Raw genomic sequence first — 14246 nt, 5'->3', positions numbered from 1 at the left:
CCAAAATTAACCACTAGTATTATCAATTAAACACAAAAAATATCAAAACACCAAAATAATAACCCTAGGGTTTGATTTTAACAAATTTACCTCTCAAAGGTTAGGGTTTAATTTATATGGTCAACCCTGAGAGGTTTGACCAGTATTCTTTTATTTTTTTATTATTATTATTATTTTAATCCTTAACAATGAAAAAACATCAATGACTGTTAAGAGTCTGAAAGTGCCAAACCTTGTTCATAGTCGTTTAAATCTGTCAAGGGAATTCCGTCAAGGAAAGAGGTTTTTCTAACCTAAAAGTATAAAGCTTAGTGGCAGGTGAGTGTTCAACATTATTACTTCAATATCTAAGAACTTTTGGGAAAACGACATTTTCCCACCTAAGGTTTGGCAAACCGACACTTTCCCACCTATCAAGTTTCAAAATGACACTTTCCCACCTTTCATCACGTTTTATTAGTGTTTTCTGTTAACATTTGATTGAAAAGACGAAATTACCTCTAAATAGTTTATTTCTTAATTAGTTTATTATAAATACAAATTTTATTAAGTCAAAATCTTTACTTGATTATTTATTAGTTCAAGTGTAAAGATGTATTTTTTCTTTTATTTATTTAATTAATTAGGAATATTGATTTTCTATGTTAATTAGTAAAAATGAAAAACATAATAAATTTAGCAGTTATTGAATAATAGTGATGGAATATTGATAACATTATAAATAAATAAATAACTAAATAAATATTAAAGTCATTTAACTTTAAACAATTTCATAGCATTACTCTGCTAACTATTTTTTCTTTTTTGACTTTTTAATATTTGACTTTTTAACTAATTAAAAAATAATAAAAATTTATATAGTCAAATATTTAAGGGTATTTTCATCTTTTTAGTAAAATATTAACAGAAAATATAACAGAATCTAACGAAGGGTGGGAAAGTGTCATTTTGAAACTTGACGGGTGGGAAAGTGTAGTTTTGCCAAACCTTGGGTGGGAAAATGTCGTTCTCCCATAACTTTTCCAGGATGTTTCGAAGAATACTACCTATTAGAAGGTTTTGGTGTGCCCTAACAACTTACTCAGACACTCATTTACGAAAAATGATACTCTTTTCCCCTAATTTTAATGAACATTACTCATTTATAGAAAAAAAAAAAAAAAACAAAAAACAAAAATTTCTCCCCAAAATTTTTGTGGACCTGATTCATTTAACCTGTTTATGATATGTTTAGACCATTGAATGAATAACTGTGTCATAGATGATTAATAATTATGTCATAAACGAGTTTTAATTAATAGTGCACAAAGCAGGCTCGCGGGTTGAGATCCTTGAAGACAATGAGATAAAGAAAACGGGTGTGTCAAAACATGTGTCACCCCTAGTACCTCATTAACCATACCAGAAAATATTTTTTATGTTATGGATGAATTTTTTTTCCCTCTTATTCATCTTTGCGATTAATATGATTAGTAGTTATTAAACGTAATACTTCCGTAGACTTTGTTGGTTTGATGATGTTTGATGATTCCATGCCGCATGATTTAGGTTATGTTCTTATTTTAAAGCCTACCGCATAATTAAATTTTTCCAACTCTTACTTTCCTATGTAAGGTATTATATTTTTAAAAGCTCACAAATCTCGGTCATCATACAAGGGGCACCACAAATTTATGGACCTTCCATTAATTCTTTATACAATATGTGATAACTAGGGTGAGTCGAGGGAGGGCAAGTTAAATATTTTGGGATAGTAACTTAAATTTTTAACTTAATTTGAAATAAATATTAATTTTCATTCATAAATTATAATCTAATAGTTGAAAAGTTGATAAAATGGCACAGGAAATAACTACTTATAATTTTTTATTGAACACCGTTAGATTGAAGCAGATCAAAAGTTGAAATTTGTGTCATCATAGAGTTGATATAATCTAACCAATAGAAAGAGATGAACACTTTCTGTTTAGAAAAGGGAGTAATACTCATGATCACAAATACATCATTTATCATTTATTTGTAAATTTCCTACTTTCGTTACAATGATATTGTGTATATAACTCCTTAAACTACACGAGAAATCTTAGATAAGATTTTACTGACCTTTAATGAGACATACATGAAATTTATTCTACAATTTGTTTTCCCCTCAGAAAAAAGACCAGAATGGTATTTAAATGCGTGTCTACTTTATAATTAACTAGGCAGTGGCTAATTCAAACTAAAATTATAGTTTAATTACTAACTAAAAATCTGAAAGGTGTATATGTTCAGCGTTAACAATTAATTAGTCTTTTATTGATCAAACATTAGTTTGACTCTATTAATAGAATAGCATCAGCAATATTCCAAGGCCTTCCTTAGATCTCTCCTACATACAGCTCACACAAAATCTCTTATTCTCTTTGGTTGGCACACAAGAAAAATAAGCTTAGTGAGTTCTTCTGTTAAGGGATTCCTCACCCATTTCTATTCTTAGCATTTTCATGCTCATCTTGGGATCAAACTCTCTCTCAATCCTCCGCCCTTTTTGCAATAAAAAAAAAAACCAAAAAAAAATTCAATTGGCTTTACAAACCCTAAATCAGTCCCATTGAAACTCTATTGTATTGGGATTACTACTTGTTATTGATACCAATTTTCCCGTTTCATGAATTCCAATGAGTGCGCACGTAGCAAGGCCTGCGCACATTCTAGCGTCAAGGTATATTGTTGTTCTTGTTTTGATTATACCATTCGGGGGCACGTCATTTGGTGAATCAGATATTGATATCCTCTTAAAATTCAAGGATTCTCTTCAAGATAAAGTCGCTCTCGAGAATTGGAGTCCTAATATAAATCCTTGTTCTTGGAATTATGCAAATTGGAATGGTGTTCTTTGTTCGAATGCGAGCATATGGGGGTTGAAACTTGAGCATATGGGGCTAAAAGGATTGATAGACGTTGATTCTCTTGGTTCAATGAACTCTTTACGTATGATGAGTGTTATGAACAATAGATTTGAGGGTCCACTTCCTGATATTAAAAAAATGGGCTCGTTGAAATCTTTGTATTTATCGAATAATGGTTTTTCTGGGTCGATTCCGGATGATGCATTTGAGGGTATGTCAATGTTAAAGAAATTATATTTGGCAAACAATAAACTTTCAGGTAACATTCCTTCGTCGCTTGCCGGCTTGCCTAAACTTATGGACTTAAGGCTTGAAGCCAATCAATTTGAGGGAAAGATTCCTGATTTTAAGCAGAATAGTTTAAATATGATCGATTTGTCCAACAATGAATTGGAAGGTGAAATCCCTGCAAGCCTAAGCAAAATGGATCCGGCATCATTTACAGGTGAATTTACTTAGCTCAACATTAAGCGTTTGATTTGTGAAAATGAATTTTCGAAAATACTTCAATTCATTTCAGCCAAATGCATTTTCGTAAAATGTGTTCTATCTCTCTTTTTTTGTTTTTTAAACAAAAAATATATTTAAATTCTATATCAGATAGACCGAATTCCTTGTTAATGTTGACCTTTTATTTTCCTCAAAATTATATTTCTGGACTCTAATTGACATTAATTGGGACAATGCAGGCAACAGAAATTTATGCGGGCAGCCTCTAGATGCGTGCCAGCAACCCTCCACGTCCCCAAAGAACGAAAGCCAGCCACAGCCGCCACTGCCGCCACCTGCGGCTGAGAACCGGCAGGCAGAGGTGAGCCAGGAGAATGTATATGTTCTAAAAATTGTGATAATTGTGATAGTTGTGGCGATAGTATTAGCGCTTATTGCTGCAGCTGTAATCATATTCTTTCGCAAAAACCAAAAATCACAAATGGATCGAGTTTCATCATTGGAAGTTTCAAGCAAAATGGGCGGCGCAAGTTCTTTAGGAAACGAAGGGCTGGTACACAATTCCCTTCCTGAGGTAGTAGAGGTCCCAAGGAAATCTGATTATGGGAGGCTTTCATTTGTAAGAGACGATCAACAGAAGTTTGATCTACAAGATATGCTTAGATCCTCTGCAGAAGTTTTGGGAAGTGGGACTTTTGGTGCTTCATACAAGACCGGTTTATGTGGACGGATGTATGTTGTGAAGAGATATAAGCAAATGAACAAGATTGGAAGAGATGATTTTCATGAGCACATGAGACGGATTGGGAGGTTGAGTCATCCAAATTTGTTGCCTCTTACGGCTTACTACTATAGGAAAGAGGAAAAGCTCTTGGTTTATGAGTTTGTGGAGAATGGTAGCTTGGCCAATAAACTTCATGGTAATTAATCAAATTTCTTACTTTTTATCTTTTAGAAATCGAACCAATCCAAATGTTTTAATTAATTCCATTCTTGTCAATTGGTATCCAGAAAAGTTTGAAACTCAAAAATTACAATAGTTTCTCTAAGCATCATGTTATATGATAAGTTATGTCAAAAATACTTATATGAGACAGTCTTACCACCTTACTTTGTTAATGTAGAGAGAGTATTGTCTAATGACATAATGATACGTGTTGTTACATATTTATCAAATTTTATTTTTCATCCATCTATAACCATGATTTATAAAACCCATTATCATTCATCAATAACAACCATCATGAGAGGTAGTTTTGAAAATTAACCATACATATCTTTATTTTATTGAATGATCTCACCATGTCAATAAAGCAAGATGGTGAATGTCCCACATAAGCTTTCCTCCATCCATTGTGACCACCTACTTTAATGTTTTTGTTTCTCTTTTCTTAGCTTTGGGTAATAGGATTCATAGACACTAGTTGCATATTTATGTAACGTGTCTTAATTAGCATAGTATAACTATTTCCCTATTTTCATGATATCTCTTTTGATTTAACAATGGAAGGGGAGATCCTAGAAAATTTTAATTATGTTATGAGAGATCTTTTATTTTTTACTTGTTCAACTTAAACAACTTGAAAACACAGAGATATAGATGATTACATATATGATTGCAACGCTTAAACTGAGCTTGTTGGTTAACTTCATTTTGTGCAGCCAAACAGAAAACAGACGAACGAGGACTCGATTGGCCCAGCCGCTTAAAAATCATAAAAGGCGTGGTGAAGGGATTGTCTTACCTTCACAGTGAACTCCATAATCCAGTTCTCCCTTATGGTCATCTCAAATCATCCAATGTGCTTCTAGGCAAATCCTTTAAGCCTCTTTTGACAGATTATACTTTGAGACCCGTGATCAACCCCGACAGCGCTCATAAATACATGCTCGCCTACAAGTCACCAGAGTATACAAGATCCGGCCGCATTTCTAAAAGATCCGATGTATGGAGCCTTGGAATATTAATCCTTGAGGTACTTACAGGCAAGTTCCCTGAAAACTATCTTCTTCCTCAATATGATAGTGATACAAGTTTATCAACTTGGGTCAATCAAATGGTAAAGGAGAAACTTTTGAGCGAAGTTTTCGATACAGAGATGGGAGAAGTGAAGCATAGCAAGAGTGAAATGATAAATCTTTTGAAGATTGGTTTGAGTTGTTGTGATGAGGATGCTGAGACAAGGATGAGTTTGAAGGAGGCTGCTGAGAAGATTGAGGAGATAAAAGAGGTAAACTCTAAAGATCAAGAAGCGAATTCGTTTACCAGCAATGTGAGGCCTGAGGAAGAATCATCTTTCTTAATGCATGGCTAATTGGGAAGAATGAACATCAAAAGAATGTACAAATATTTTGAGATTTATGAACATATTGATTGCAGCTTCACATTATGAAATTGAAAAAAGATAAAGATGGTTAATTCAGTGCTATCCCGGACGAAACATGAAGTTGGAATTGAAGGGAAAGGGTGTGTTTGTGGTTGGCCTATGGATTGACTTGTGTAAAGTTGTTGAAGTTAGTTGATAGGGCTTCACATATTTTTAGAGGGAAGAACAGAAATGCATGTTCATGGCTTTTATATGGCTTCCTTTTTTTTTTTTTTTTTAATCTTTTTAATTTGTTGGGTAAGTTATGCCTTCTATATTCAATTTTTATACTCAACCTGCAAATAATTTTTATCCATCGGTGATCAGCCTTAATAGGCAAACAAAATTGAATTATGTAAATCAATAACTAAGCAATGTTTTTACAGGTTAACTCAAATGCTATAACAAACTTCACGAGAAGTATTATTATCAGTGTTTGGTTCTCATAAAATGTGAGAAATTATGCATTCTAATAGTGTTTGTTAATTTGTATAAACAATTCAAAGGGAAGTTCCATTAATTTATTGATTAACTAAATCCACTTTTCTACCTATGAATATGATGCTTTGATGGAAGAGTAGACATGTAAAATGGCCGTGTTGTACCGGCCAGTCCATTTTTCTAGGCCCAAGTTACTGATTGTGCTAGGCCGGCGTAACACGAATAGTAAATTATGTCGGCCTGGCCCAAGCATAAAATTAAAATCAAGGCCCAACATCAGTCAATAGGTACGGCACTAATGGGTTAGCATAAAATTTGGTACAAATGGGCCTTATGGTTCGGCACAAATGAGTTGGCAATATCATGGCCTGATTTATCGTTGAACAAATTTGTGCCTTAAAAGTATTATATTAGGTATAATTACTTTAAACCCCTCAATGTTTCCTCCAACGGCTTTTAGATCATATAATATTTTATTATAGAAGGATGATATATTAACGAAAAAATAGATTATCTTGAAGATTACTATGAATGTTTAATAAATTTTTTCAATAAATTGGTGAGTAATATGTTTGGTTAAGAGGATAAATGAGTAGGTATGTTATATTGATTACTAAATTGCACTCATTTTTAAATATTAATATAATATTATTTAATAATATTATTTTTGAATCTTTAACCCCCTATATTTAAAATTTTACTAAAACACCCTAGCTATATAAAACTTTAATTTATAGCAAAATCACCCCCACCCACCCCAAGCCATTGCCAATAGCCAACCACCACTGCCAGCCGTCCCCAATAGTTGATGGAATGGTTCATGAATGGTCCTATATGGTCGACCGTGTGCCGACAAAGCCATTTCCAATAATGGATCACAAATCCATGGTCATTTCATGGCCAGACCTATGGCCTTTTCATGGCCAAAGATATGGCTGTGAAAAGGTCAAATTTTTGGCCATTACACGGTCAAATTTGTGGTCATTTCACAACCACATCTTTGGCCGTGAAATAGCCATACAAAACGGCTAGATCTAGCCGTTTCTGACCATGGATCACATATCCATGGCCAAAAAAGGCCTTATCAGCGCACGACTAGCCAGATCACAAGATCGTGTGCCATTATGGCGACTGACATCTGGGATCGACAGGGGTGAGTAACGGCCGGCGGTGGTCTTTGGCGATTGAGGGTATTTTGTTAATTTTTAAACTTTTTTGTGGCTAGAGTGTTTTAACTAGTTTCTCAAATGTAAAGGGGTTGTGTAATTGTTATTTGGTAGATATTTAAAGGCAATTGTATCTGAAATAGTATTTAAGTAAGGGCAAAATAGGTATAAAAATCATATTACCTGGTAATGTTTTAATCCTAGGGGTGGGAGAGGGTATCGGATTATCCCCCTACTTTACCAACAACAAACACTATTTACAATAAAAGATTCTCATAATATTTTATTACTTATAAATCAAACATTAAAATTTTATAAAATAAATAAAGATTACTCTCATTATCTTATATGCTCATTGCTCCCGATCCAATGGCACCCTCTCCCGTATCATTATTAGCTAGGAGTCAGGACCCTGCCGTCAATGTTTTCACGTTAGTTTTAACATGAGAGATGGTAAAAGAGTAAATTATCCTAAATACTTTTTATTAAAATATTATAAATTAATAAAAAAAATCAACCCCAGCCATCACCCACTACTTTTCCTTCCCAACCCCAACCTCCCTAAATCAACGCCATAGCCAAACCCCACCTCTTACCAGCGCTGTTCCTGCCTCGAGAAAGGTTGCAGCTCTAGACTTAAGTCAAAAGTAAGACATTTAAAATTAGTTTTCACGTCACCGCAAAGAACAATTTTCCAAACAAAAACCTCAAAAGTTGTCCCTTCAATAACCAAACACCCAGAAAAGTTTACCCCATTCAACACCTGAAAACACACAAAAAAATCCCACCATCAAATCGAACTAATAGCAGTTTAGTGTGGACTTTGGTGGTTACGCATTTTGGTTTGTTTATAATGGTTGTTTTGGTGATGATTGAGATTGATTGGATTTTTAAGATTGTTTTTGTTTGGGTTTGTTTTTTTATTTGGGTTTCTTAACCCAATTTCAATTTGATAGTTTTTTATTTTTTATTTTTTATTTTTTATTTTTTTTTTTGAATAAAAGACCAATATATTTGAGGTTGTAGTGGATGGGGGGTGATGCCGTGATGGTAGTGCTTGAATTGGTGACTTTGTTTGAATATAATAGAGATAAGGGGGCTGTTTGGTGGTCTGGATAGGGGGACAAGGAGGCTGTTTGGTGGTGTGGGTTAGGTTTGTTCGGTTTGGGGAGGATGAGGGTAATAAGGACATTTAACCTATACCTGTTAAAATTAACGAAGGCTTTGTTTGGTTCACTTTTTTACACTTTTTAGAAAAGTTTTTGAAAAAAAGTTAAAAAAAGTTGAATTGGACAGGTATTACGATGTAAGATTTGAAAATCAATAAAAATACCCTCTATATTTGTTTATTTACTAAACACCCCCTAGTTTGTTTATTTACTAAAAACCCCTATAATAAAACATTAAAAGTTAACAAAAACACCCCCAATCCACCCATTAAATATGGACAGCCGGCCACCACCGCCGAAGGGTGGCCGGAGTCGTCGTATCAGCGTATGACCGACTGGATCTTGCCGATATGGCCTTTTCTGGCCAGATCTATGATGGATCTGCCCGACAAAGGCCAGATCTATGACTAGATCTGGCCGTATTTGCTCGTCAACGACGGCCAAAGATACGGCCGTTATTAATGGTCAACAACGACCATGTGTTGGCCGTCGTTGACGACTAATAACGGCCAGATCTTTGGTCTTAGATCTGACCTTTTCCGACCAGATCCATCTTGGATCTGGCCGGAAAAGACTAGATCGGTGCACTACCAGGCAGATTCAGCCGGTAGTGTGCCATTATACCAGATTCTAGCCATTTTTTGGCGGCGGTGGCCGGAATCTGGTAAATATGGTTGCTAGAGTTTTTTTTGTAATTTCTAAAAAAATATTTAGGGGTATTTAATTAAATTGACAATTTTAGAGGGTTTAAAAAAAGTTGAATAATATTGTGAGTTTTTGCAATTTTACTGTTTAACTTTATTGGGAATACTAATAGTAGTATTCTCAAATGTGAGCCAAACGAAGCATTATTAATGGCACAAGTTCCTAAGTTAATACTGATACCAATAGAGGTTTGAAATATTATTAACCGCATAGGTCCTAAGTTAATACTGATACCAAGTTAATATTGACACAGTGTTTGGATCGTATAATATTTTATTATAGAGGGATATTATATTAATGGAAAGATAACTCATTTTGAAGATTACTAGGAATGTTTAAGAAATGTATTTGGTTTATTTGAATAAATTAGTGAGTAATATGTTTGGTTAGGAAGATAAATGAGCGAGTATATTATATAGATTACTAATTGTCCTCTTTTTTAAATATTAATATAATATTATTTTTATGATCGTTTTTTTAACCCCCTATATTTGAAATTTTGTTAAAACACCCCAGCCATATAAAACGTTCATTTGTAGCAAAATCACCCCCATCCACCCCAAGCCACTGTTGTCAGTTAGCCACCACTGCCAACCACCGCCAACAGTTGACGGAATGGCACACAACTAACAGTATATGGCCGGCCGTGCGTCGTTGTAATTTTTTTAAATCTGATTATAAGTATTAAGTATTTGTTTTTACAAATTTTAAATATCTAAAAACTAGTATTTTTACATGAATAATACTTTGCGTACTAACGGATTTTACTAACCAGTGTACTAACCTTTGTTAAAATCCCACATAGTATCCGTACTATGCGTATGGTACCCGTACTATGCTTTAGTTAGTACACAGATTAGTACCCATCCGTTAGTACCCATAGCATCACTCGATGGGTAATGCTATGGGTACTAATGGATTGTACGAACGTATACTAACTTAAAGCATAGTACGGGTACCATGCGCATAGTACGAGTACTATGTGTGATTTTAACAAAGGTTAGTACATTGGTTAGTAAAATCCGTTAGTACGCACAGTATTATTCTTAATAATATTTTTCATGAAACATTTCAATGACTACAATAATTTAGATTTAAGGTTTATGCAAAAATTAAAGGTTTAAGATTAAAATACAAATAAAAAAAAATTAATCGTGGATGCACTTGGAACTTAAAATTTCATTTCAAGCTCCTATTGTCCAATTGCTTTCTCCATGGTTTTAATAACAATTTTTCATGAAACAAAGGGTTTCAATTATTACGATAATTTGGATTTAGGGTTTATACAAAAAGTTAAAGGTTTATGATTACAATAAAAATATAAAATTAAATGTGGGTGTACTTGGAACTTAAAATGTCCTTTCTTGTAATTGTCTTTAAGGCTAAACTTGTCATTATAAAAATATTTTAAATTTTTTTGAACTCGGCCAAGAAATCCTATCATCTTGCGGCTTGCTTTAGACTTAGCTTCTTCTAACTTTGAAGTAGCTTGCTACCACATTGTTTGTCAACACTAATAATTTGGACCCCAACATGTAATGCCTCCAAATTTGCAAGCAATGTATGATAGCGGTCATCTCTTTTTCTAGACTTTATAGCGCCTCCCTGTCTCATTATGTTTTGTACTCTCGAAAGCTAAATGATGCTTTCCTTGTTTTAAGAATCCTCCTATGGCAATGTCAAAAGCATTAGTGTGTACCTCAAAAGGTTGGGAGTAATCTGTAAGCATGTGACTGGGTATACGCAGTGGAAAAATACAATTTCAAACAAATAAAAACCGATCATATGCTTAATCCCAAATCTGGGTACTGTAACGCCACATGGAGGTACGTAATTTAATTTATGCTCTCATACCTTTAGTTGGTTTTTGCTAAAGTTATTTTGAGAAAATGTGAAGAAAATGCCTTAAACTTGCATTAAGGGTAAAATGGTATTTTCACTCAAAATTAGTTGAAATTGTGAGGAGTGAAAAGAGATAGAATTTCATGGAAAATGCAATAAAAATGAGGGCATTATGGTAATTGACTAAGGGACATAGATGAAATTTTAGAGAAAGTGCAAGGGCAAAATTGGAACACATGCTTATATTAATTGATATAAGGCTTTATTTGAAGAAACCCTAACCTATATCCAGCCCTTGTTCACGCCACTTTACTCCATTTTTCTCTCAATTTTCTTCACTAAACTTCAAAGGAAAATCATAGGATTTGGTTTAGATTTTTGAAGATTTTCAATCTTCAAGCATCCTAAGGTAAAATTCTAGCAAAAGGAGTATGATTAAACTTTAAAGGTTTAAATTCTTATGGTTTTTATATGATTTAGGTCTAAGAGGAAGAGATTTAGAGCAAAAGGGAAGTAATCTCACATATTCAAGGTAAGTAAACCTACTTTGAACCTTAATTTAAGCAAAACATGTGTTGAATAAATTTTTGCATGTCTGTATGTGATGGTATGAGAGAATTATGGGCTGTTTTTTATGTTTATTGGTGTATTAATTCTAGCCATGGGAAGTAGTGTGTGGTTATGTGATGATTTGGTAAAGTTGTGGAAGATTTTGTGTTGAAATTTTTGAAGTGTAGAGAATTGTTGAAATAGACAGGTTTGATGCTATAATTAGTGAGTTTTTGGCTCACAATTTGGTTGAATTAGAGAGTTGTGGAAGTGTAGCCAACAAGGTAGTTGCATGTGCATATGAAGTGTTTGATGAAAATCCAAAGAGAAATTGCATGCATGAGTTGGCTAAACCCTAATGAGGAAAGGGTTAGAGAAAGGCAAGACTTGAAGTTTGAATGTATTTTATTGATCTTTTAACCTATTTTCACAGGGGAGAATGATTAGGAAAGGTTAGAGAGTAAGTGGAGGTAAATAGGTATGGAAAAGCCTTAAAGTAGGCATGTTATCAAGGTTGCCCTGTCAAATCTATGACATTCTGAGTAATATTTGGGCATCTTACCTGTAAAACTCGGTTGAGTCATAAACATAAAAGTTGTAGCCCTTTCTCTAAGCTTTAAAATAAGACCAAGATCATAGCAATCCAATCTGTATAACTCAAGATATGCCTTTTTGAATATAACATGTGCAGAATGACTATCTCAAGAGTGCTTCCACTTTATAAGTTTATTTGTAGTCTACTAATCTATAATTGATTCCAAGTATGAAAATGATGCTTAAAGGGTTGTGAAGCATGTTTGAATGAGTGGTCTTTATGATTATTTAATGATTGTATGAACATATATATTTGATGAAATGATATGTTCATATATGGAAAGTGTATGTTTTTAAAGAATGCAAGTGTAGAATATCCATAGCTTGGAAATTCATGTTGAAATGTGCATAGTATCTCTTTCTATATTATATTATGATATAAGGTTTTTGCGATGGGGAACCCGTGAGTGATAGAGATGCCCACATACACGCCGCCACGAGCGAACGGCATCAACAGAGAGATATAATATTTGTGCAGTCCGTGAGTAGTGTATGTGGATGAGGACTGTATCCAGTAGAGCATACCTACATGCACACCGCCATGAGCGAGTGGCCACAATAGAGAGATACAATACTTGTACAGTCCGTGAGTAGTGCATATAGATGAGGACTGTACCCACTCACATGGCCAAGGTTCCAAATCCATGCATCAACCTAGTCCGATCGGCAAGCTAGAAAGAAGAAATAAAAGAAAGAGAATCATAAAAGAAAAGAAAGAGATTACATCATAAGAAAAAGAGAAACAAAAAAAGAATGAAGATTATAATCAAAGAATAAAGTGAGAAAAAGAAAAATTAGAATATGAGTAACGGAGGAAACATAGTAGTGTGGTTTGGTTTACTTATTGAGCAATTAGTGCTCACTCCGTTAATTTACTGTTTTGCAGGTACTAGATGATTTGCGATCGGCTGGGACGTCAAGAAGTGGTGGAGTTTGGCGGCACTGTTCAAGATTACCTTATGTTACTAAAGTATATCAATGTTCTAATATATATATATATATGAATTAAAAATTAGAATTTTCGGATTTACATTATGTATATATGTTTGTAAAAGTTATCTAGTAAATTTTATCTTATATTTCTTATAGAATTACTAGCTATATAGTATATTACAGGTACAAATTATAGTGTTTATAAATTTTGCATTACAACAATATGATAAATCCATACAAGGATTCAGAATGCTTACATCTGTTTGGAGGCTCCTCCGAATATCTTTGATTACGCTCACGAACACTGTTCACATGATTCTTCGCTTATTGATCCAATGTAGGATCGCACTCATGGAAATCCACACGAAGACAATCCGCAGAACTATCAAGGGATTTGTTAGATCCTCTTGATGACTTCAAGAATCAAGGTTTTCCAATGAGTCAAGAAGAGAAAGAATATTTCTCTTCAATCAATGAACGGAGCGTGAGAGAGAGAGAGTAAAAGGGTGGCTAGGGTTTTTAATTATTGAATAATCATACTTTGATTTAATTTAAGTTGCACTTATATAGTGCAACAATTAAAACCCTATTCCAATAAGGGATACCCATGAGCTTCAACCCTAATTCACCCTTAAAACCAAACACGCCCTTTTTGGTATTTTAATTTTAATTAACTATTAATATAATTAATATCAATTAATATATAATAATATATTAACATTTAATTATTAATAATAATCTATTTAAATACATGCGAACATATATTTAAATATAATCTCACTAATTTTAATTTTAGTATTAAAATTAAATATAGGCAACTCAGCAAATTTAATTGCACTTTGAGATTACCAAAATACCCTTTTGTCATAAAAGACGAAAATATCTGTTTCACAAAAAACGATTCTTAAATTATCTTCTAAGTGTGTGATCTGTAGGCTCCTCATCATATCAGCAGTGTGTAGTATCGCGATTAACATCAATTAATCGTCTCACAACACACAGACCAAGATTGGCCCATAGCAAGGCATCATGGCCACCTGATAGATTTAGATTCAGTGAAACTGTAGCCTGTCAACGATATGGTTACCGTGCAATCAAATCTTTTCATCAATTGTTATCTCATCGAGACTGAGGCACATA

The 14246-nt window shown here is 33.7% G+C and overlaps 1 protein-coding gene across 1 annotated transcript; it reads left to right on the top strand.

The window, feature by feature from the left end:
- Positions 1-2660: 2660 nt before the first annotated feature.
- Positions 2661-5656, top strand: LOC116133051 (pollen receptor-like kinase 4). The gene is made up of 3 exons (XM_031418712.1): positions 2661-3336; positions 3581-4261; positions 5004-5656. The coding sequence occupies exons 1-3, from the start codon at positions 2661-2663 to the stop codon at positions 5654-5656; spliced, it is 2010 nt and encodes a 669-aa protein (XP_031274572.1).
- Positions 5657-14246: the final 8590 nt, after the last annotated feature.

This window comes from Pistacia vera, unplaced genomic scaffold (assembly GCF_008641045.1).
Source record: "Pistacia vera cultivar Batoury unplaced genomic scaffold, PisVer_v2 Contig265, whole genome shotgun sequence".
NCBI classification, from domain to species: Eukaryota; Viridiplantae; Streptophyta; class Magnoliopsida; order Sapindales; family Anacardiaceae; genus Pistacia; species Pistacia vera.
This window is presented reverse-complemented; position numbering and strand designations above follow the sequence as displayed.

Coding starts and splice junctions, on each gene's coding strand:
- LOC116133051 (XM_031418712.1), top strand. CDS start 2,661: ATGAGTGCGCACGTAGCAAGGCCTGCGCACATTCTAGCGTCAAGGTAT. Junction 3,337..3,580: donor GGATCCGGCATCATTTACAG/GTGAATTTACTT, acceptor GGGACAATGCAG/GCAACAGAAATTTATGCGGG. Junction 4,262..5,003: donor CTTGGCCAATAAACTTCATG/GTAATTAATCAA, acceptor CATTTTGTGCAG/CCAAACAGAAAACAGACGAA.